This window comes from Ochotona princeps, chromosome 12, assembly GCF_030435755.1.
Source record: "Ochotona princeps isolate mOchPri1 chromosome 12, mOchPri1.hap1, whole genome shotgun sequence".
NCBI lineage: Eukaryota > Metazoa > Chordata > Mammalia > Lagomorpha > Ochotonidae > Ochotona > Ochotona princeps.
This window is the reverse complement of record NC_080843.1, coordinates 28,394,629-28,420,018: the sequence shown is the minus strand read 5'-3', so window position 1 is coordinate 28,420,018 and position 25,390 is coordinate 28,394,629. Positions and strand designations below refer to the sequence as shown.

The 25,390-nt window shown below is 41.9% G+C and overlaps 1 protein-coding gene across 2 annotated transcripts in view; it reads left to right on the top strand.

Annotated features, from left to right (window-relative positions):
* PIBF1 (progesterone immunomodulatory binding factor 1) overlaps positions 1-25,390 on the top strand; it is a 202,887-nt gene that overhangs the window by 20,789 nt on the left and 156,708 nt on the right. For both annotated transcript variants that reach the window (XM_058670663.1, XM_058670664.1), the window contains exons 6-9: positions 13,160-13,293; positions 18,389-18,497; positions 18,792-18,973; positions 20,731-20,856. In XM_058670663.1, the coding sequence (XP_058526646.1) occupies positions 13,160-13,293; positions 18,389-18,497; positions 18,792-18,973; positions 20,731-20,856 (551 nt within the window). The remainder of the gene's footprint in view (positions 1-13,159; positions 13,294-18,388; positions 18,498-18,791; positions 18,974-20,730; positions 20,857-25,390) is intronic.

Here is a 25,390-nt window from a genome sequence, read left to right as displayed (position 1 = left end):
TTCACCAAATATCCCAGAATTCTATCCTATAATTTTAGCCTGCTAAGAAAAAAAGATAGTAGATTGACTCGTGCTATCATGGAGCACTTAGTAATGGGATATAAACAAAGAATTACATCACAGAGAATTTAAGCAATGTCTTCTCTAACAGAAAGTACAAATTCAGAAGATATGGCTTAGATTAGGATTACCTTTATCTTAGGGCCACCGTTCGCGTCTGGTTCTTTTGCTCTCTCAAGCATGTAGAACAAGGTTAACTTTTCAAATACTGGAAAAGTAAACAGTATTTTTAAAGTTTTTTCTTTGTTTGAAAAGCAAATCCGTGTGGGGCATAGGACAGAGAAATCTCCATCTGCTGGTTCGCTCCCCAAGGCGTGCAGCAGCCAGGACTGGGCCAGGACAGAGCCAGGAGTGGCCTTCCATCTGTATCATCCACCTGGGCGTCAGGGGCCAAGGCACTTGTATCATCCTCAGCTGCTTTCCCATGCACCGTAACAGGGAGCTGAGTTAGAAGCAGAGTAGTAGGTCTCACCCAGTCAAGCCAACACTAGTCAGTAGCTTCATTAAAAGACCTTTTATGTAAGGATGTGATGATAAATGTAATATTTAACATTCTGAGAGATTTTGTTGCATATTGATAATAGAGGTTTATTTAACGTTTTAATGATTTCTTAAATGTACGGTTGTGATAGTATATACTAATTCAGTGGTTCGGGTTTGAGTACCATCTCTGAAACTTGACAACCATCTGATAAGCTGAGATTTAGGAAAAAAATAAAAGCTTCTGTCTCAAAAGTTCTCCATCAGTAAAATGGGGATGATAATAGATAACACCTACTTACACGGTAATTCAAAGAATGAAATGTGTTTGATAAAATACAGATTGTGTATCTGTTATGTGACAGGCATGATTTTAGGTACCTGGCCAGTAGAAGTTCCTCATGAACTGATGGACTTAGAAAGGCAGAAGCCTAGGACCTCCAGGGATTTGCGCCTGAATAACTGGACGGATGGAATTGCGCTGAATTGAGATAGTTATGTCATGAGACAAAAGACTTTATTGTGGGGCTGGCAGGGACTGTGCTGTACAGGTTGAGCCACTGACTGTAGTGTCAGCGTCCCATATGGATGCCAGTTGGAATCGTGGCTCCTCCATTTCGGATCCAGCTCCCTGCTAATGTACCTGGGAAAGTAGTCGAGGATGGTCCAAATCCTTGGGCCCTGATACCCACAAGAAGGCCCCTAACAAAGCTGGCTCCTGGTTTCAGCCATTTGGAGAGTAAACCAGCAAATGGAAGATTTCTTTTTTTTCTCTCCCTTTCAGATAAATCTTGAAAAAATAGTAATAGCTTTAGTGCGAAAGAGTATTCATGTGTTAGATATGTTTTGCTTGAGAGATCTGTTAGATATACAGTAAATTTTATGGATGTGCAAATCTGAACTAGATACACACCTGGGAATCTTAAGCATAAAAATAAAGAGCTGACTGAAGTAGAGAGTGTGGAGACTAGAGAGAAGCCAAGAGGGAGAATCACCAGTGAGAGGGGAACCAGAGCCTTTCATTCCTGTAAGTCAAGAAGAAGAGGTGTGTCAGGGAATGGTGCTCAGCCGTTTCGGATGTTTTTGGTGAGTCTGCTTAGCTGAAGATTGAGAATTGACCATGTATTTTAACAGAGTCATTGAGAATAAAAATAGTTCTGGTAGAATACTGGAATCCAAAGTTGATTATAGGATCCAGCACAGTAGCCTAGGGACTAAATCCTTGCCATGCAACTGCTGGGATCCAGTATGGGCACTAGTATGTATCCCAGCTTCTCCACTTCCCATCCAGCTCCCTGCTTGTGGCCTGGGAAAGCAGTAGAGGATGGCCCAAGGCCTTGGGACCCTGCACCCATGTGGGAACCCTGGAAAAGGTTCCTGAGTTCAGATTAGCTTGGCACCAGCCAATATGGCCACTTGGGGAGTGAATCATCGGACGGAAGATCTTCCTCTCTCTCTTCTCCTCTCTGTGTATCTAACCTTCCAATAAAAACAAATCAATCTTTTAAAAAATTGGCAGACTTTTTTTATTATGGTAAAAACTATAACATTAATCCCATTTCAGTCATTTTTAAGTATAAAAGTTTGGTGGTGGTCAGTATGTTTTTTTTTTTTTTTTTTTTAAAGATTTTATTATTATTGGAAAGCCGGATATACAGAGAGAAGGAGAGACAGAGAGGAAGATCTTCCATCCGATGTGTCACTCCCCAAGTGAGCCGCAACGGGCCGGTACGCGCCAATCCGATGCCGGGAACCAGGAACTTCTTCCGGGTCTCCCACACGGGTGCAGGGTCCCAAGGCTTTGGGCTGTCCTCGACTGCTTTCCCAGGCCACAAGCAGGGAGCTGGATGGGAAGTGGAGCTGCCGGGATTAGAACCGGCGCCCATATGGGATCCCGGGGCTTTCAAGGCGAGGACTTTAGCCGCTAGGCCATGCCGCCGGGCCCGGTGGTCAGTATGTTTACACCATTATGCAACACATCTCTTAAGCATTTCCATCTTAAATTTTTAAAGAATTTGTTAATTTTGGGCCCCGATGCAATAGACTAGCAGCTAAAGTCCTTGTCTTGAACGCTCAGGGATCCCACATGGGTGCTGGTTCTAGTCCCGGCAGCCCCACTTCCCATCTAGCTGGTATCCTGGGAAAGCAGTCGAGGACAGCCCAAGGCCTTGGGACCCAGCACCCGCGTGGGAGACCTGGTAGAGGCTCTGGGCTCCTGGCTTCAGATTGGCTCAGCTCCAGGCACTGCGGTCGCTTAGGGGGGTGAATCAATGAATGGGAGATCTTTCTCCCTGTCTCACTTCCTCTCTGTATATCTGACTTTCCAATAGAAAGAAATTTTTTAAAAATTTGAATTTTAAGAAAAAATTTAAAGATTTATTTTTTTTTTTATTGGAAAGACAGATACATAGGAGGAGAAACAGAAAGATCTTCCGTCTGCTGGTTCACTCCCCAGGTGGCCACAACAGCCAGAGCTCAGCTCATTTGAAGCCAGGAGCCTCTTCTGGGTCTCCCATGCAGGTGCAGGGTCCCAAGGCTTTGGGCTATCCTCGACTGCTTTCCCAGGACACAAGCAGGGAGCTGGGTGGAAGTCCAGTAGCCAGGATACAAACCGGCACGCATATGGGATCCCAGCATATATCAGGAGAGGATTTAACACTAGGCTACTGCTCTGGGCCTTTCATCTTAATTTTAGTTTTTCACAGGTTTACTATAGTTCATAGAAACAGTTAAGGAATGTGATGTTCTCCTCCTTTTGCCCTCCCACTTCCCCACTTGTTCTTTTTTTTAAGATTTATTTTTATTGGAAAGGCGGATATACAGAGAGGAGGAGAGACAGAGAGGAAGATCTTCTGTCTGATGACTCACTCCCCAAGTGACTGCCACAGCCAGTGCTGCGTCAATCTGAAGCCAGGAGCCAGGAGCTTCTTCTAGGTCTCCCACACGGGTGCAGGGTCCCAAGGCTTTGGGCCGTCTTTGACTGCCTTCCCAGGCCACAAGCAGGGAGCTGGATGGGAAGTGGAGCTGCCGGGATTAGAACAGGTGCCCATATGGGATCCCGGCACGTGCAAGGCAAGGACTTTCACCATTATGCTATTGCACCGGGCCCCACTTCTCCACTTCTCACTCTCCCATCCTCCCTCTCCTTTTCCCTTGGTCTCTGCCTCATTCTTGCTTTCACTTTTGAGATAACATATCTTTAATTTATGTTACAGTTAGGGCTTAATGCTCCACTAAATAAACTTCGAGAAGTGAAAAGCAGAAGACTTTCATTTGCAGAAATATAAACAAGCGATAAAACAGTCCATCCACTGGCCTTTTCTCCCATTCGCAGCAGATGTCAGAGTAATCACAGCCCAGTAAAGCTCCTGTAGAGCAGGGGAAATCCCTGAGCCTACGGAACTGTATCAGAAAAAATGAAAAAGTGAAAAAAAGTTGCTACATAAAAAATATTTTAAAAATATGTATCTCATTCTTTTTATGGAAACTTAGATCTTCTGTCTGCCAATTCACTCCCCAACTGGCCACAATGGCGGGAACTGAGCTGACCTGAAGCCAGGAGCCAAGAGCCGATTCTAGGTCTCCATTTGGGTGCAGGGTCCCAAGGCTTTGGGCTGTCCTCTACTGCCTTGCCACGCCACAAGACGGGAGCTGGGTGGGAAGAGGGACCAGTCAGATTAGAACTGGTGTCCATATGGGATCCTGGCTTGTACTAAGTGAGGACTTTAGCCACTAGGCTACTGCAACAGGCCCTAGTAGTATAGTGTTCTTACCCATTAGTCTGACAGAGGTTTAAAGGAACTCTAACAAAAGTGTATCTGTAGCAGTGCTGATACACATGGCCTGTTAATCTGTGAAGGAAAACATAACAAGGCAAATTACCAGACTTTAAAGAAAGTGTAGTTTTCAGAAAACTGTCATTACTTTCAGTTCTTAGTAAATAGTAATTATTGAATTGGTGATAACACTAGAAAGTCCAGGTATAAAACTAAAATTTCATAGTTGAGGAGACAATTTTGCCAACAGAGGAAATAGAATTTTTTGGATGTCAACTTAGGTCCTAAACAACATTATAATAATAGTAACTTCAAAGTTGCTTCTGGACGTAATAAAATGAAAATTATTACTTGTATTCATACCAAAAAAGATGAGGATTTCAAAGGAACAGCTCAGAAAAATGAAATTGAGCATAGTACATTTAGGCTGAGCACTGAATTAAAAAAGAAAAACTCAGGACAGATAGAGTACGGTACTGTTTCCTAAAACAGAGCAAACTAATGGAAATATAGAAGCAGTAGCCAATAGATGTACGTGGCTGAAAACTGACAGTAATAGTGAGAACTCCAAGAGATTTTATAAAAACCAAAATATTTGTTATTTACATATGAGATTTGTTAAAAACAATTTATTTTCGTTTGAAAGGCAGACTTTTAGAAAGAAAAGAGGAGGAAAGGAGAGAAAGGTCTGCAATGCACTGATTGACCCCCAAGGCCAGCCCTGAGCTGACTCAGTGCCGGCAGCAGAGTGCGTCTCCTGGCCTGGGGCATGGATGCAGGGACCCAGGGCCAGGGCCCTCTGCTGCTTCCGGGCTTATGGCCGACTCTTAGCTAAAATGTCATGATTTCTTTAACCACATGGTGGCAGTATATGACCATCTATTTTTCTACTCTGTATTTGACTTTGTGTCATTACCCTATTTTTATTTATTATTTCGAATCATCTGGCTACAACTAATCAAACACTGTCTTTGCTAGTAAAATTCAATAGATCTATGGGAGAAAAATTACAAAAACACATTTTTCTCTGATAGTTTAATATTAATATCAAGTCTCAATTTTTATAATTCAGAATTATGCCCACTCAGAAGCATTCAGTGATATCAAACCCACACAGCTGTAGTTAATTTGACTCTGATTTTGTTCATGTTGTTCATGCAGGTGTAATGTAGAGCAGCTTCAGAAACTTAATCGAATATGGTTCTTGACCTTTAAAAAAGTCACTTTTCCAAGAGCTAATTTTAATGGATTCCTGCAGTTTTTCTTTTATAATTTTTTCTTGATCCTTAATTATATGGCAGTAATATCTAGATACTACTAGCAGTGGAAAGCAGAGCTAAAAAGTCAAGTTATAGCCTATATTGAACTGTTTTCTGTGAGGCTTCCTCAGAAACTTTGTAGAAAACTTGAATTAAAAAAATAAATTCATTTTCTTGCAAAAAATTGAAATCCATACATAATTTTCATAATATGTATGTCCATGAATTTTTGAAGACCTGCATTTGGGTGCATTTCAAGAAGGTTTTGCACCAGGATGACTGAATCTTCCGTTTTCTTTGACCTCCGTAAAGTGTGTGACAGATACTTCCTTTCTTACTTGCAAATTTTCCTTGCAGCAGGGTAGTGTCAGATCCAGATCATCAGCTAAGCCCTGCGCAGCTGTTAACCTGTGCTCAGACTAGCTCAGTTGCTTCTTAAATTTCAAAGAAAAAAGAAATGTTAACCTATGTATATGATAATACCTGTGTAAGCCACTAGTGAGTTTGCTGTTAACTAAAATTTCGTGAGGATGTGGTGAAATATTTTTCTCTGACAAGAACTTTGGTAACTAGGAAGCAGTGACATTGTTTTGTTCAAGGTAACTTCCTTGTTTAGAAATGCCTGTAGTGAGAAAACTTGGGCAAGATTACCCTGGGGCTTATCTTAAATATGCAGATACTAGGGATCCAGTTAATTTTATTTGCAGGAAAAGGAGATGTTTTACTAGTGAGCATATCTGTTAGGTAGGTTTTTACAAATTTCAAGGAATATTGTTTCCAGAGATTTCTTTTTATCCTGTCTAGCTGTTGATACCCAAAAGTTAGAACTGGCCTTGCCCATTTGCTGTGGGGATTTAGGACGCTAAGCCGGTTCTGTCTCTGTAGGGTCCTAGGCCCAAGCCCCCAAGGAGACCCAGGAAAGGAGATGATTCAGTCATGGGAAGACTGTTATCAGTGTGCAGTCCCCTTGCTTAAAAGAGCAGGAAAATCGTTTGATTTTGCCTCTGATTGATCAGCCTAATTCTTTTGTACCTTCCAGTTCACATTTGTTTATACTTTCAGTCCTTATCTTCCTACTTTTTTTGCCTTGACTCGTTTAAATTCTTTCTTTGAAACCTTGAGATAATTTAGCAACTTTGTCTTGTAAATATTATGGTTTGAATTTATTGGCTGAGCCATATTTGAGTCAGTATTTTTTGAAAGGCCAACACTCCCAATTTGTTTGCCAAATCATTTCACTGTAAGAATGGCCTCTTCACACAGCAACAGCGTTTTGTAACAGTGGGATCTGCTTGAAACAGGAGCAAGGAATTCTGTTACGGCTCAGCCAGTTAAGCTGCGGCTTGGGACACCCACATAGGATTTTACAGTGCCTGTTCAGTTCCAGCCGCTCGACTCCCTTCCAGCTTCTTGCTAATGCAACTGAGCAAGCAGCGGAAGACACCCCAGCCCTGAAGGTTTCAGCCATTTGGGGAGTGAAGTCTCTGTTGCTCTGCTATTCACCCGACTAAGTAAAATAACAGTCTAATGCTTAGCATGATTTTTGATGCATAAAAATACAGGAGCCAGTGAATCAGTTCATGTGCTCACTTTCTGGAGGAGCGCTAAGTGCAGTGGGCCGGCTTGCAGAGCGCTGCGTGGCAGAGCACCATTTGACCCCCATCTTGTAGGTTAGACTCCACCGTGAGGGGTGAACACTGCCATTCATCCCGTCCATTATTTAAGCATTTTCCCCCGTTTTTCCCTTTTCTCCTAAGATATTTTGAACTCACATTTATTCAAGTAGATATAACTGAGAAATTAGCATGCTGTCGAAGATAACAATTTCTTTGTTTTCATTCTAACCCATAGCTGACTGTTAAGACTTGCGGTGTCGTTAGAAGCCAGAATTTAGAATAATAATTGACTTTGGGCAATCTTCAGGACAGAGAACAGTGTCTGGCCGCAGACAAATGGGACGGACTGTAGCCACTGAACGTAATTAGCGCTCTCTTTTCACATTTACCCACAGTGACTGGATTATTGATCATGTGACTTTGGGGAATTCTGAGGCTTGAGTTCTCACTTTCCCAGCACAGCTAGCCAGGCCATTTCCTATCCCTCCTGATCTGCCTTACTAACCAGTGTCAACTGCTGATGAGAACTACCCAGCTCCTGACTGCCTTAGCTGTTCGCTCTCCAGGGGCAGGAGAGACTTCACTGAGTAAACATTTGTTTTCACAAGTTGCCATTTTCTTCTCAGTTTACATGGTTTGAGAGACAAAAGTTTAAATGATAGTTAAAAATACATTAGGCAGCTGCCGACTTTTTAAAAAAGTACCTAATTGTATCTTTAAATACTTTTTATGTCTTGTGGAAACAGATTCAATATTACCTTGTCATGATTTTTTAAAAATATGTGTTTAGGGGATAATTATAATAATTGTTTTAAAGGCGGAGAACCCAAAATTAACTTTGATTTATACGTATACTGTTTCTAAATCTGTGAAATTGATAGGTAAAGTTCTTTAAGGCTCGGGGCTTGAGCAGTAAAGAAGAGTATTCAGCTCTGATCAATTGTGGTACATTTCTCACAAAACAGATCCTCAGAACAAGAACTTAAATTACAAAAGACAGGACCTATGTAAGAACTTGGACCTCTGTTCTAGCTCTGTCTGCCAGCTCTGTGGACTCCTGACAAATCATTTAAGCTTTCTATGTTATTGTCTTATCTTGAAAACAAAGAGATGTAGTAGCTTATCTCCAGGGCATCTTTTATCTCTTGAAATGCTCTGTTGTTGGGAAGCGAGTGGAAAGAAGTCTCTCCTCTCATTACAAAAGGAAAGGGCTGGTGGTTGGTGACTTAGCTAAGAGGTTGTGTAACTGAGGCCTTACTGCCCCGTGGTCTGCCAGACGATGTGTACAGGTGTCACTCCATTTACCGCACTGCCCCCCACCCCCTGCCTGCTGAGTTCCTGCTTGCTGTGGCACGCGTGGACTCTGCCCCCTCCTAATACACATGGTTGTGTTCCTAATATTTCCCATATCTAAACCTCTTGTTTTGTTTTTTCAAAGATTTGTGGGTTTATTCATTTGAAAGAAATTCAGTGAGAGAGGGAGTCTCACACGCACTTGTGTGTGAGAGAGAGAGAGAGAGAGAGCGAGCGAGCGAGCGCGCGAGCGCTGCCATCCATTAGTTTATTCCCCAGATGTCCTCAGTGGCCGGAGCTGGGCCAGTCTGAAGCCAGGAGCCAAGACCTTCATTAAGTTCTCCCATGCGTGACTGACAGGAACCCAGTCACTTAGGCTGTCTTCCACTGCTTTCCCAGGCCATTAGCAGGGAGCTGGATCGGAAATGGAGCAGCTGAGACAGGAAGCGGCACCCATGTGAGACGCTGATGTCACCAGTGTCAATTATAACCCCTGCACTGCAATGCTAGCAAGCTGTGAGGAGTGACTTGACCATCCTGCCTGAAGGCCCCTGCCATCTGGGACTCCATGCTATTTTTTGTTTTTTTAAAGATTTATTTATTTTATTACAGAGTCAGATATACAGAGAGGAGGAGAGACAGAGAGGAAGATCCTCCGTCTGATGATTCACTCCCCAAGTGAGCCGCAACGGGCCGGTGCGCACCAATCAGATGCCGGGAACCAGGAACCTCCTCCAGGTCTCCCACGCGGGTGCAGGGTCCTAATGCATTGGGCCGTCCTCGACTGCTTTCCCAGGCCACAAGCAGGGAGCTGGATGGGAAGTGGAGCTGCTGGGATTAGAACCGGCGCCCATATGGGATCCCGGGGCGTTCAAGGCGAGGACATTAGCCGCTAGACCACGCCGCCGGGCCCTCCATGCTATTTTAAATATCTGCTTCCCTTAGGTCTGCATGTGTCTTCAGGTTCGTTTTGTTGTCTGCCAATGTGCTGTAACTTTGTAACCCTGTTCCCACCAATGCACTGTAGCCTCATGGCACTGTAAATGACAGCCCTCTCCACCAGCCTCTCATGGCCCCTCCCCTGATCCCATGCAGCCCTAACATTCCTCTCCACCAGTCTCTCACAGCCCCCTGATGCCCGCCCCCGCCACAATGAAGGCGCCCTCCGGCCGTGCCTGTTCCCTCCATGAGCTGCTCTTTCCCTGCCCAACTGTCCTCTGTCCTCCTTTGGCTTGCCTCTCCTCCCCCTCTCCCTCGCAGCCCCCTCCTGCCACCGTGGCAGAAGCCCCCTTCTCTCCCCCTCTGCCTCTACTCCTGTCCCTATCCTGCTGGAATAGAGGACTTCCTAGGTGCCTTGCTGTGTCTGGTATTTTGGCGTATTGCGGCAGACTTATCCTGAAAAGAGCTTAGTTGTGAACAAGGACTAACAAGAGCCCCTTGATTTTGGTGTTTAAGAAAAGTATTTTGTATGAAGAAGTTGTCGCTGTGTAGCTTGGTGGGTTTTTCCCCAAGTGTGCCCCTCCCTCCAGTGAGTGACCACCCAGGTCAAGAAAGAGAAGGCCCCCCACGTGCTGACTTCCTCAAAATCTCTAAGGAAATTCGGCATAAGATGGTGGTGTTTCAGAGGTCATGTTTCATTTGTAGATAAGGATAATCTTTAATTTCAATTAGAAAGTAATAATTTGTAAAGTACTTATTAATTTTGGTGTACGATGTGCCCCTTACTCACCGTCGGCCCATCCTGCAGACTTGTCGTTGTAACGCACATTACGTGTTCCTGAGGGCACAGAGATAGGACCTGTTTTTAAGCAGCTGCTAAGTTGTGTGTGAGTATAGGGAAAATGGTTATAGACGAGGAAACATGCCATTGTACTCACAAATGTGTGATTTCTTCATATAAATAACTTAGGGGAGTGAAGAGACAACGTTCGCTGTGACAGTCCAAACAGTGACTTCCATCCCACATTCTGGAAGACAGGCAACAACTGAAACCTTCTCAGTGGCTCGGATCACCTTCATTTCCCAGTGTGACTTTGTTTTGTTTTGATTTTTTTAATAGGAAAAGGAAATTGAGACTTGGTTTATTAACCCATTTACCATTAGGTAGAAATGTTCTGTTAGCACTGGTGACTGGAAATTTGTCTGCTTTCTTTTGAAAGGGTAGATGTTTGCTTCATTTGCTTCAGGGTAGTTAATGTCATCTTCTCCGCCTCCATTTCCATGGACACTAATTGTAAACCTTTTACGTTACAGGCACAGTACTAAGTCCTAGGATTGTCGAAAATACCCCTATTTTTTTGCATGCTATGGGAGGCACGTAATGTCTGCTCATAATGTGTGCCATATATTTCCTAAGATTACCAAACAGGTGGAATGAGAAAATACAAGATGGGCGTCTAACCCTGCGAGTCCTCCCAGAGAAAAGATACAACAGTCTTCTGCTACCTTTACGCTTAACTACGAAGTTTTATTCATTCATAGGATTTGTCTTATTGAGAGAGGAGGCTGCTTTTCCTGTTTATTGCTATATCTTCCTCTACTTCAGTAGTTGTAAGAAGGTTTTTGGTTTTCAAAACATAAAAGCAAGAGTTTTTTTTTTATTTTTTAAGGAGAGATTTTTCCATTGAGAAGTCATACAGAATCTGCTGGTAGAATATATGTACTCCTGAGCTAAATATCTGCTTACATTCATACTTGCACATGTGTTGTTTATACACCTAAAATTTATCTGCACACATGATATATGCAAACATAGATACACATATCAAATGTGCGTAAATATGTATAAACACATGTACTTTTTTATTTTTAAAGATTTGTTTTTATTGGAAACATAAATTTACAGAGAGATCTTGCATCCGTTGGGACAGTCCCCAAATGGCCGCAACAGCTGGACAAGCAGCCAGGAACTTCCCCTAGGTCTCCCACGTGGGTCAGAGGCCCAAGGACTTGAGCTGTCCTCTGCTGCTCTCCCAGGCCATAAAGGAGCCAGGTGGGAAATGAAGCACACAGGACTAGAACCAGCACCAGTACGCGAAGTCAGCATTGCAGGCAGAGAGCTAGCTTGTTGAGCCACCACGCTGGCACCAATCTTTGTGTTTTAGGTCTTGGCACTTACACCCTTACACAGAATCCCTGCTTTTGAGCATGCATGTCAGCTGCCTTACAACCATCATTTGGATGGCCTGATGACATTCTTTTTGTTTAGTGGAATCCCTGCTCTAGATTTCAGTTTCTTTTCCGCTTCACCTGCTGCCTGGGTTGTTCATGTACAGCATTCTCATGTCTGGTGATTGCCCCTCTACACTCTGTCATGGACCACCCACCTTGTTACCTAGAGCCTGTTCACTCGGGAAGTTATCAGTTCAGTTAAATCTACAGAATGTACTACTTACTTTATTTCCATGTTTCTCGATCATCTGCTTCTGGTATTTTTAAAAAATCATTCCATACAATTTATTCTGTTAGCTGCTTCTTTCCAAGCTCATTTACTTCCTCTTCCATCATATTGTCGCTCTTTTTAAAAAAATACTTATTTGATTTGTTTGGAAAAAGTTAAGGAGATGGTGAGGGTGACAAGGTGTTTCATCTGTTGGTTTATTCCCCACTGGCTGCCACAGCTGGGACTGGATCAGGCTAAAGTCTAGAGCCCGGAACTCCACCATGGGGACAGAGGCCCAGGCTCTGGGACTGTCCCGTCTGCTGTGTTCCCAGGAACGTCAGCAGGGAGCTGGGTTGGAAGTGGAGCAGCCAAGACTCCAGCTGGTTCTCATATGAGGTGCCTGCATGGTAGGCTGTGGTTTATCCCACTCCAGTACCAATGCCAGTCCCTTAGTTGTCACTCTTAAATCTTTCTCTCACCAATGTCTTCTAGACACCTCCCCTAGTTTTGTTTTTATCAAACTTGACTGGCAGAATCTCAGCTCTTATGGTTTCTTACTGAGCACTCCTGGCAACAGTGAGCTGTCAGTGTGACTACAGTCTGTGCGAACCAAACAAAAGAGGAAGCATTGTAACCCTGTTAGAATTAATGAGCATTTACTCCATGTCAGCTATGTTGATAAGCACTTTACAGTGGATTATTTGATATGACCTACACAAGAACCCATGAGGTAAATACTGAAATATACAGAAGGAAACTAAAGCGTTCGATGTCTTTCTGGATGTCAGCAGTCTTTTTTCCTGTGCTGCTCATGTGGGGACAGGGAAGGAGAGGGGGAGGTGGATAACGCTTGGCGGATCACACAACTCGTATTGACTGAACACCGCCTTTACAACTGTCTGGTTAATCTCTATTGTATTTACTGTGTTCTTTCATTCTGAGTACTGGTATTCATCTGGCGCCTTATCTCTGCATTGTTAGTTCCTGAAGAACAACAACTGTGTATTCATTTCTGTCGTTGGTAACTCAGTGTTGATAGTGTCATTTAAAATTGTCATCTTACATTGTAGCGTAATAACCAGAACAACAGAGTTAGCAATAAGAGAAATTTACAAAACACTATGTACATTTCAAATCATCTTTGAGTAAATTAATAAATAGAAATTAATATTCTCTTTGAGTAGAGAAAAATTATTGAATAGAAACATTGAAGATTTTTTTGGTTGGTTCAATTTCGAGGCCATTCGCGACTAAGCACAATTGAGTTAACTCTGTTATTTCTTTAATTTATAGACTTGTGAGGAAGATCGGAAAAACTATTCTGAACTTCAGATTAGATGTCAACGTTTAGCCTTGGAATTAGCAGACACCAAACAGCTAATTCAGCCGGGTGACTACCGGCAGGAGAACTATGAGAAAGTCAAGAGGTGAGTGGGTAGAATGGCACAGCAGTTGTTCTGACATGTAGCATTCAGGAAAGTCACTTGAAATCTTGTGGGTTTTTTTTTTTTTTATTTATTATTTATTTGAAGTTATAGAGAGGGAGAGACAGCAACATCGTCGGTCTGTTGGTTGACTCTCCAAATGGCCACCACAGCCAGGGTTGGGCCATCTACTGCTGCTTCCAGATGTATTAGAGAGCTGGGACTTGGACTGGCACCTCTGTGGGTTGCTAACGTCACAGAGGGCCGCTCAGTCCAATAGACCACAAAAACTGACCCCAGCTGTCACTTTCTTGCAAAAAGCATTGAAAAGAATCTGAGACTGTATATTTCTCAGTATGTTACTGTTGAATAACCATGCCAAGTATATTTATTTAACTGGAATATACTTGTCTGTTATTTATACAGTAATTTAGTGAACCACTACTTAGCTTTATATCCCTAGATAACTCTTCATTCTGAGCCTGTTTTTTCCTCTGTGAGATGGTGCAAATACAAATAACTGCATTATATATGCTAAGATCAGATAGCGAAATATTTGTGGAAGTCTTCACGTACACACACACACACACACACACACACATACAGTTTGTATTTTACAGTACTTCAAAAAATTCTTCCACTGGTCCTCCACTGTTCTGCTTTCCATGCAGCCACCTGCGAGTGTGACTGGAAGGGATACAGGAGGTAGCTGAAATGCTGGATACCTTTGAGTCCACATAGACCGTTTCCTGTGGCCCTCACCTGGCCATCTGGGGAATGAATCAACAGGTGAAAGATCTCTCTCTTTCTCTTCAGCTGCTCTCTTTGTCACTCTGCCTTTCAAATAAACAGAAAATTGAGCGTTTGGCTACATGGCTCAATTGGTGAATTCTCACCTTGCAAGTGCCTAGATCTAATGTAAGTGCCAGTTCATGTGCCAGCTGCTCCAGTTCCCATCCAGCTCCCTGCTTGTGGCCTGGGAAGGCAGTTGAGGACAGCCCAAAGCCTTGGACTCCTGTACCCCGTGGGAGACCCGAAAAGTTCCAGGCTTTGGATTCGCCATTTGGATATTTGGGGAGTGAACCAGCAGATGAAATATCTTTCTCTCTGTTTCTCCTTCTCTCTGTAAACCTGCCTTTTTAATAAAAACAAATAAATCTTTACAAACAAAAAGCACATAAAATGAAGTAGTTTGTGATGGTAAGATGGTATTTTGATGCCTAACCTTCTACTATACAGCTGTAAAATGGTAAGATAAAATATGAAAGGAGAAAATTAAAAAACTTAGTCACTAAAGTAATCCAGAGAGGCCATGAATGAAGGAGAAAGGAAGATGACTCAGGAGTTAAAAATGATTGAAGTGGGGGTAGTAGGAGAGTGGGTGTTCATTGTGTCATCCCTATTTTTATATACTTGCATATTTTCATTTTCTGTAATAGTAACCGAGCAAGAACAACGGGCTTGATCCAAATGCATGGTACGCAGCTTCATGTTCTAGCAGTGGGCCAGGAAAGGCCGGTTGTGACCCCTATGCTTGGCTCATTAGAGTGTATTAAGAAAAAAATATGTAGGAAACAAGAATACTAAGTAAACTAAGGGAGAAAAGACACTCCAAATGTGAGGTGATTATAAGTGTTAATTAGTATTAAAAAGAATTCAAGTGCTTTTCAGCAGCAAAATGAAATGTAAATTGTAATTTTTAAAAAGCAATTTTGGGGGGCCTGGCATGGTAGCCTGTTGGCTAAAGTCCTCGTCTTGCATGCCCTGCTCCCATCCAGCTCCCTGTTTGTGGCCTGAGAAAGCAGTCAGGGATGGCACAAAGCCTTGGGACCCTGCACCCGTGTGGGAGACCAGGAAGAGACGCCCAGCTCCTGGGAGTGAATCAGCAGACAGATCTTCCTCTCCGTCTCTCCTCCTCTCTGTATATCTGACTTTCCAATAAAAGTAAAATAAAAATATTTAATTTTTTTTTAATTGGAAAGGCAACTTTACTGAGGAGAGACACAGAAAGATTGAGTAAACACTAGCTCACTTCCCACAACGGCCAGAGCTGAGCTGAATATTCATATGATGTTCTACAGGTGTATCACTTCTACAGCATCCCTGCCCAGTGTGTTTCAGTTCCAGTCATCAGGAACCGTCACTCATGAGACTTACAGCTGTTCCATAGTATAGTTGGCCTGTGCTGTATCTGAAGTCAGTGCCTTGGTAGCCAGGGAAGCGCTCAGGGGCCTCTCCAAGGCAAAGGAGACTCAGACGTGGCATCGCGACGCAGCACAGAAAAAACAGACCCTATGTCAAGGAAACATCGTCACAAGGAACATTTTTGGAACAATTGACAAAGTAAAACTGTGTTAGGTAACAATCTGAGTAATAAATCTCCTGATTTGGTAGTTACACTGTGGATTTAGAAGATATCTTTCATCTTAGGATCTTCACACAGGTATTTATTGATGAATTGACCTCAGATGTGCATGTAAGCCTTAAATCGAGGAGGAAGAGTGCACATGATTGAATTGGAGTGCATGTAGTATTAATGTCTGTATATGTGCGTGTGTACACATGTTCATTCATGTGTATCACCATAAGGAAGACAAAATATTGTAATATTTAGCAAATATTACAGAGTAAATGATAGTGTTCACAATTTATGCATGAAGTGTTTTTAAAATCAGACTATGAAAACATGCTAAATTCATTTTTGTAACTAGAGAGTAGAGGAATAGAGAGGGAAAATAGAAAGGACATCAAGTTTGCATGTTTTATCTTAACAATCAAACCATGGGGCTGGAGCATTGTGGTGTAGTGGATAAAGTGACAGCCTGCAATGCTGGGGTCCCATATGAGCACCCGTGTGAGTCCTGGCTGCTCTACTCCGGATCCAGCTTCCTGCTCACAGCCTGGGGAAAGCAGCAGGAGATGGCCAAGTGCCTGGGCTCCTGTACGCACATGGGAGAGACATGGAAGAAGCTCTTGACTCCAGCTCTTATGGCCATTTGGAAAGTAACAGTGGATAAAATATCTTTGTTTCTCTCTGTGTAATTCTGACTTTTAAATAAATAAATACATCTTGAAAAGAAAAGGGGGCCCAGCATGATAGCCTAGTGGCTAAATCCTTGCCTTGCATCCACTGGGATACCATATGGGCACCGGTTCTAATCCCGGCTGTCCCACTTCCCATCCAGCTCCCTGCTTGTGGCCTGGGAAAGCAGTAGAGGATGACCCAAGGCCTTGGAACCCTGCACCAGTGTGACAGACCCATAAGAAGCCCATGGCTCCTGACTCCAGGCTCATGGCTTTGGATCACTTCAGCTCTGCTCATTGTGGCCACTTAAGGAGTGAACCAGCAGGCTGAAAATCTTTCTGTTTCTCCTTCTCTGTATATCTGCCTTTCCAGTTTCAAAAAACAATGATAAAATAAATCTTGAAAAAGAAAAAAAATTTTAATACAAGTGTAGACAAATGTAAATTGTAGGTTAATTATAAATTCTTGTGCATTTTACTTTTTAATACATAAACATAGCAAAGGAACGGGATAATTACGAGAATGAAAACACAAAGTACTTTCAGTGAGATGTTTCAAGTATTAATCAGCTGTGTTTAGTTAATTATGGGTGGCTACTATTTTTTATCTTGTATTTTGCTCAGTTTTATTTAATAAATGTAACACTTTGTTAACAGGAAAAAAGAAAACAAACTTTGTAAATGAGTTATTGAAAATCTTACGGAAAAGCAACTTTTAATACCACTTTGGTCATTGAACTACAGCACAAAGGCAGTGCTTCTGACTGCAAAAATTAAGTTAGCAAATCTGCTTTTCTGCTGTTTAAGATGTCTGTGTAGGTGTTTGTCCAGTTTTGGTTGTACTGTTGTAGCATGAGAGCTAGTCTGAAAGTGCAGGTTAAAACCAGAGTCACCAGAAGCAGTTTGTGAATGAAGTATGCACAAGCGTACCTGCCTGTGTATTTACTCTGTAATCTTGACATTAAACTGGGACGGATCCTTGACCCTACTTGAACCAAAAGCCTGCAGCTATGGTTCCGTTCTGGAAAAGTTTGGCTTAGAGATAAGATTGAGGATGAGTAGTGAAAAAAATACCAAAAAATAAAAACCCTTTAGAAAGCATTCACATTTACTGGTTTCAGTTTTAAAAGTAAATTGATATTTATTAAACAGTATCTCAAGAGAGAAGTCCTTCTAAGTTTGACTAGCAGATATTCGGTGCTGAAGACTGCATCCCTGCCGGAGTCCAGCTCCAGCCTGGGTTTCGGAACTCGGGAAGGGTGCGTGGATGAGGCGCAGAAAGAAAGAGACTGACCACTAGGTTTCCATGATGATAGTGGACGACGCAGCAAAGCTGTCCGCTTTATTTATACAGAACCAGTCAAAATCTGGCTCATACTTTCCACGTCATGGTTAAGTGGGTGTTTCTAAGGACAACCATGCCATCTGCTTTATCCAAAAACAATAGAAATTCCTGCTACAATTCTTATCCTACAACCTAATCTTGTATCACAAAGAAAAAGGAGAACCTAAAGATTAAGGAAAGGATGAAACCCTAAACACAGGTCCCTTGATTAGCATAAGGTCAATGGGGACACCCAAAACAGTAGGAATAATAGAAGGCCCTTTTGTAAGACATTATCATTGACATTAACCTCCAAGTTCACATTGAGTAAAAAAGCCAGTCTCACAATAACGAAAATGCCTGGACAGATTAGAATTCTTCCGCTGAGCTGGCATAGTAGGCACGGCGAATGTCCAAGTGAAAAGCAGTGACACACGGAGACCATGGTGGTGGTAGAAGTGCTGGGAGCCGGCTGCTCCTAAGCCTCTTTGTTACATATTATCTCCTCTTCCCCCCAAGTCCATTAACAGGACAATAGGACGCCAATGAGTCTGCAAAGGCCAGGTGCTACTGCCTTAGGCCTTATTACTGAGTGCTCAGCTAAAGCAATGTAAATCAGCTCCACAGCCCACAACACATCCCCAGGGCTGGTGACTGCTGAGGCTCCTGATGTGGAGTCCAGCATTCTAGTGTCCTCCCCGGAATAGGAGCTGGAAAATTTATATGTGGATTTCACTTGTGTTTTAATAGTGAACGTGATGCGCTTGAACAGGAGGTGATGGAGGTTAGGAGGAAACATGAAATACTTGAAGCCTCTCACATAACTCAAGCTAAAGAAAGAAGTGAACTATCAAAAGAGGTAAGCTTATAAACAGAATCCGGAGGATTCTATTGTACACTAATATTAGTGGAAAATAGCCCAGGGTGAAATTGTGGGAGGGACTCTTCCTTTTTGATGCAGTTGCCAAAAAGGCGAAAAGTTTCAGTAGCTCCTTTTGGGTGCAAAATTGCAGGGTAGGAATTAGCCCTTGCTTAAAGAAAAAAATTTTATGTGGTGAATGAAAGCAAGATGAAAGAAATGAGTACAGTCAGCCTGGAAGAGGAGTCAGCACTGCTCGGGGCACTGCTCACCATCTGCCTCTGTGTCTGCTAGGTGGTCACCTTACAGCAGACGGTGACTTTACTGCAGAAGGATAAAGAATACCTCAACCGCCAAAACATGGAGCTCAGTGTCCGCTGTGCCCACGAAGAGGATCGCCTTGAGCGACTGCAGGCTCAATTGGAGGAAACCAAGAAGGCTAGAGAAGAGATGTATGAAAAATACGTAACGTCCAGGCAAGATTTACGTTATTTTTCACAAACACAGATGAAAATTAACATTGTTATCTTTGAAGGAACTTTTGGTTTCGAGGAGATTTTTTTAAGGAGACTATGGAACGATAAGATGATCCTTCATTTCATTTCCTTTTGAAATATTTCTTCTACTTAGTGTTTTAGAAGGCATGGTAGTTTCCCAAAAGACTGTTTCTTTAGAGGCATATAACTACTTGTTTGTGATGACATCTTTTTAATTCCCTCTTACCAAAATTTCAGTGTAACCATTTTGATTGAAGTAGATGTGCCGAATGTTTCCTGACTGGTTACATTGGGCAAGAACCAGGCGACAGTATTGTGTAGTTCTACATTCCTGCATTTTGCTCCTGTCTTCTTTCTCCTGTTAAGTGTGTAGAAGAGCTGTAGTGATGTACTTCTGGACAGCTCACACACTCATAATCTTTCCCCTAGCGTGTAGCATTTTTTATCATTTTGTGCCTTTCTTGCTAATATCTTACGTGTGCCTTGTCTTTGCTAAAAGAACGCCATGTGGCTATGCTTAGAGACCTAGCAAAGAAAAGTTTTGTGGAAAGGCAAAGTCATTTTGCCTTTATATTTTTGTTAGCAGCGTGTTTATGTTTCAGCATGTACCACACAAGAAGATTATTACTTTTAAATGAAGGCCATTCTGTATGTGTCAGTATTGAAACTTTGGTCACATGCGTTAGAACTATTTGCTTCTCAGCTTTTTGGCTAAGATCAACTGTGTTAGAACTATTTGTTTTTTGTTTGTTTTGTTTTGTTTTTAAAGATTTATTTATTTTATTACAGAGTCAGATATACAGAGGAGGAGAGACAGAGAGGAAGATCTTCCATCCGATGTTTCACTCCCCAAGTGAGCTGCAACGGGCCGGTGCGCGCTGATCCGAAGCCGGGAACCAGGAACCTCTTCCGGGTCTCCCACACAGGTGCAGGGTCCAATGCATTGGGCCGTCCTCAACTGCTTTCCCAGGCCACAAGCAGGGAGCTGGATGGGAAGTGGAGCCGCGGGGATTAGAACCGGCGTCCATATGGGATCCCGGGGCGTTCAAGGCGAGGACTTTAGCCGCTAGGCCATGCCACCGGGCCCGTTAGAACTATTTGTAAAATATTTTTAAGGAAGAATAATTATCCAGCATGAATGATTAACATTCTGTATCATTGCTAAGCTTCTGGAGCAGCATTTAACAGGTTGAAATCTTGGATGAAACTAATTTGGAACAGTTATTTTTAAGGATTATGGGACTTGGGCCCAGCATAGTACCCTAGTTGCCAAAGTCCTTGCCTTGACATCCACCAGGATCTCAAAATGGCCTTGGTTCATGTCCCTGCTGCTCCACTTCCTGTCTAGGTCACTGCCTGTGGCCTGGGAAGCAGGTAATGATGGCCCAAAGTCTTGGGACCGTGCACCTGTTTGGGAGACCCAGAAGACGCTCCTGGCTTCTGGCTTTTGATTGGCTCAGCTCTAGCTATTGGCTACTTGGGGAGCAAACCAGCCGATGGAAGATCTGTCTCTGTCTCTCCTCCTTTCTGTAAATCTGTCTTTCCAATTTGGAAAAAAAAAAAAAAACACTTTAAAAGAAAGAATTATGGAACTTCATATTTAGTAGTTAACTTTTTCCAAGTAATAGTATGTAAAATATTCTTAACAAGCGGATAAAACCTTAAGTGGAGGACAAAAGCCTATTTCTTTTGTACACACAGAAAAATTAATGAATATTCTTTTTTAATACTTGTAGAGACCATTATAAAGCAGAATATGAAAATAAACTACATGGTGAGCTGGAACAAATCAGATTGAAAACTAACCAAGAGATTGATCAGCTTCGAAGTGCCTCTAGGGAGATGTATGAACGGGAAAACAGGTATGTGTTTGCATCTGTGTGGCAGGAGTTTTATTGAAAGTGAATGTCATTTTAAGAGATAATAAATTTTTTTAAGGTGGTAAAGAAAACTTGCAAAGGTATCATTGAAGTAGGAATATTGAGGTTCTAGGCCGCTTGGTTAGCAGCTCGGAGCTCGGTAACAGGGTTTGTGGGACGCATGCCTTCTCATCCTGACACTCCCACTCCCTTTGTGCCCCTGAATTGTCCTTTCTCTTTCACCTCATGTAAACGGAATGAAAACGAAATCAGAGGTGCTGAGAGAGCGGGGCTTCTTCCTGTAACATGCCCTGAATTCCTGCTAAAAACTTTCAAAAGATGAAATAGTGCTTTGAGATACTTAATATGCCTCACTCAACTATTGGCCCTGAGAGATAATTATATTAGATAATGCTGGAGAAATATTTTTACTCACGCAGTTACTCTTAGGTCACTCCACACTGGGTCTGGTTCCCCTCGTTAGTAATTGTCTGCATTCGAGCGAAGTAAATGCTGCTCCCAGTGACACTGCGATCTACATTCCGTCGTTATACTTCATGTGGGTTTTGTAAGTTTGTATTTTAGCAGCAAAATTGTTTTGAAATTGGCTTAATTGCCATAGTAGATTATCAGCACCGATTTGAGTGTATGATATTTGATTGTTGTCAGCAAGACTTTAAATCAGACTTAAGCAATCTGTAATTAGCATTGTAACATGTCGTTTCTACTAAAGAGTATAGTACCAGAAAATTTGAAGTTCCAATTGTTCAGTTCCAGAGCATAAAAAAGCTGCTGTAATTATTAAAGGCCTCTATTGTAAAATCTGCATTTGTGGAATTATGATTTGAGTGGCCAACTGGCAAAGATATTTTTAAGTTACTGTTAAGATATGTTAATACAGATATTATGAGACTTTTTAATGTATTAACATTTTTGAGTGATACGTTTTTCCTCTTGAGTTTCTTTCTTGTAACTGCTGTTGATGGTGATATAGGAGTAGATGCAAAATTTATAAAAGAACACTTTTTAACATATTTTCTTGGTCTAACTGGGTATCTATGAATTAAATGAAAAATGAAATCATGTTTTCCTTCCCAACAAATGTAGCATGCATTGGCTTTTATCTGCCTATTTCATCTACTCTTAAAAGTCCACATGGAAGTATATTTTCATGAATGGTAAATTAACATGAATGATATAAACTCCAAGTATTGCGTCAGCAAATGTTTGCTGACTGTCCCCTGACTCGCTCGGGGGCCAGGCCCGTGTCAATGGTGCCTGTGCTGTAGATTATGTGGTTTCACCTAATAATCTTAAAATGTGTAGATTTTTTTTTCTGTAAAGTACATGGTTATTTCTATACAGTTCACACTGTCACATTAGCTTTGCTGGGTGATCAAATTGAATTGGCTAGGTTTTTTTTTTTTTAGTTTTTGTTCTTGAAAAGAAAAAATAGTAATGCGTTCCATAACAGAAATGTAGCCACACTGACTTCTGATCAAGATGAGTTGTTGAAGCCATGTGGAGAAAGAGCCAAAGAGAAATTTCTGGAAGCAGACAATCTGTAAAGCCAATCAGCTTGTCCCAAAGGGTGTTGTAACTCTCTCTCTACCACAATACAGATACCATCTAGCCAGAAGTTAGTTTGAATTGGGGCTGCCTTGCTTACCCCTAGCCGGCTACCACCCCGTGCCTAGTGAAGACAGCTGCCACCAGATGGCGCCAAACGGCAGCCTAAGTGTAGGTGGGTTTTGGTTGTACAGGGACACCCAGCGAGCCTGCCAGTATCATTTTCAATTGACAGTAATCCAGCCCTGAATTTTGTCCAGTTAAGTTCTTTTCGGCCATCATATCTTCATTATCACAGAGTTAACTGTACTTAGGAATTATATACCACCAGTCATTCAATGAACAGGTAAAAATAAATTGTAAATTATTTCTTTGGAAATCTTAAAAAATCTAAAGACGTTAAGGAAAGCATCTTAGTCTTCCATGTTATAAAGCAGGAACTTGAGAATAGATTTATGTAGATATATGGGTAGCTTAATTTGTTGCATTGGGCTTGGACATACTGTATCAATTTCTTATATTTTATCAAAAGCTTTTACAATGTGAGTTAAAATATGTGAAGAAGTAAACATGCTTATACATTTGTACTTAATCTCCTTAGCTCTTCCAGAATAAACGTTTCTATGATAAACTGAAATAAAATGAAGCAATATGTGGAACTTTTGCTCTCCAGGTGGCTATCTGCCCCTTAAGTCATTCCAGTCGTTTCTAAAGTGAAGGGGTTGAGAGAGAAAGACAATTCCAATGGTGTGAAGGGCTGAGAGACAAGCCAAGTCGGGAGCTGAGCGTGTTCGTGGGGACGGCAGTTGGCCGTGTTTCCTGTGTTAGGGTTATTCAGCTTTAGAAACTAGTGAGTAAGAGTCACTCCACGGCTGAGATTTATTATATAAATAACTCACTGCTTGCGGGGTATTAGGTGACTGGAGTGTTGCAGACTCTGTCATCTTTGGAAATAAGACATTCAGCGGGTGGGAGGATTATGAAAGATACTTAGAGTCACTCAATATCCCTGAATTGAATTTCCTCTTTTATAAGATGCATTAATACTAATATTTCAGAGCTGAATGTGAAATCTAAATAAGGTAATATAATAATTGAAAAATGAAAATTGATTTAAAGATAACTTTTGTGGTACAAAAGCTTTTTAAGATTATGTTTAATTTTCTTATAATATCTGCTTTTGCATGTTTTTTGTTTTAATTTTACTTCTTTTTATTATTATTATTATCATTATTATTATTATCATTATTATTATCATAATCCCAGTTCCATAGGCCCTGGGATTTCCCTTATCCTCTCTGTAATTCCCCCCCCCTCACTGAATTCCCTGTATCATTACTATAGTAAAATTCTTCATACAGAGTCATGTCCATCATTGCAGGCATGGACAATGGCAAAGAGTCTAGCATTCTATCCTCAAGATACAGTTAACAGTTTCATTGGGAGTCCATCTTTGTCTGGAAGTAGAGATGCATACTGCATTGTATCCTCACATCTGGATATGACAGTCTCCATTATACAGTTACTGTACATCCCCTTAAATAAAAAACCACAATCCAAAATAAATAACAGGAAGAAAAATAGAAATTTACAACTTCATGAAGTTAAATAACATGCTACTGAATGACTAATGTGTCGCTGAAGAAATGAAAAATAAAATTAGGAGCCTTCTTGAAGAAAATGATGCTACTCTATGATCTGAGTCATTGAAGAATTTAATCAGAAGAAAGTGTTTTGAAGAGATGACACTAAAAACAACATCAAAATCCATGATGTATGGTTTTTTTATTTTTTTAATGTATTTTTTACTTACACCTCATGGATTTTGGTATTTTTGTTTTTAGTATCATCTCTTCAAAACACTTTCTTCCTCATTAAATTCATCAATAGATTTTTTATTTAATAAATTCTCATGTATATGAAAAGTACACTAAATGATAAAGCTATATATAAATATATTTCATACTTATTACCTAGGTAAAATAATTTTTTTAAATTCTGTGGGGCAAGATTTTCAGTCAGCAGCTTAAGGCGCCATGTTGGTAGGAGGGACACGTACTTTCCAGAATGGAGTTCAGGCTGCACCTCTGTCCAGTTGCAGCCACCTGCTAATGCTCGTCCCACGAAGCAGCAGGCCACGGCTCAGGGCTGGGGTCCCTGCCGCTCCTGTGGGTGGCCCACATTGAGTGTGGGCTCCTTGCGTCGGCCTTGCCCAAACTGGCTAATGTGGGTATTTAGAACCAGGAGATGGAAGAGCTTTCTGTCTCTCTCTCCTTCCAAGAAACGAAAAGTTTTTTAAATTCTTTCGATCACTGTTGACATGTGAAAAGGGTCATTTCATGTGTACAATGTTAATAAGGGCCTTTGCTGTGTGTCAGGCAAATCCTCCACCTGCGATGCTGGCCTCTCATGTGGCACTGGTTCCAGTCCCAGCAGCAAACTTCTGATTCAGTTCTATTTCTGCTTCCACATAATGGCCTGAAAGAAAGCAGTCAGTGGAAGACAAAGTGTTTGGGCCCCCTGCCGCCTCTCAGGGAGACCCAGAGAAGTACCGGGCAGCTCTGGCCACTGGGCCATCTGGGGAATGAACTGGCTGTTGGAAGATTGGTTTTCTCTCTCCCTTCCTCACTGTATTTCTGCCTTTCAAACAAAAGTAAGTAAACTTTTTTTAAAAAATTACTTGTTTTTATTGGAACAACAGATTAGTTAGTCTTATGGAGAGAAGGAGAGACAAAGAGAAAGATCTTCCATCCACAATTTCACTCCCTAAATGGCCACAATGGCAACAGCTGAGCTGATCCGAAGCCAGGAGCCAGGAGCCAGGAGCTCCTCTGGGTCTCCCACACATGTGCAGGGTCCCAAGGCTTTGGGCCATCCTCGACTGCTTTCCCAGGCCACAGGCAGGGAGCTGGCTGGGAAGTAGAACAGCCAGGACACAAACCAACGCCCATATGGGGTGCAGGTGCTT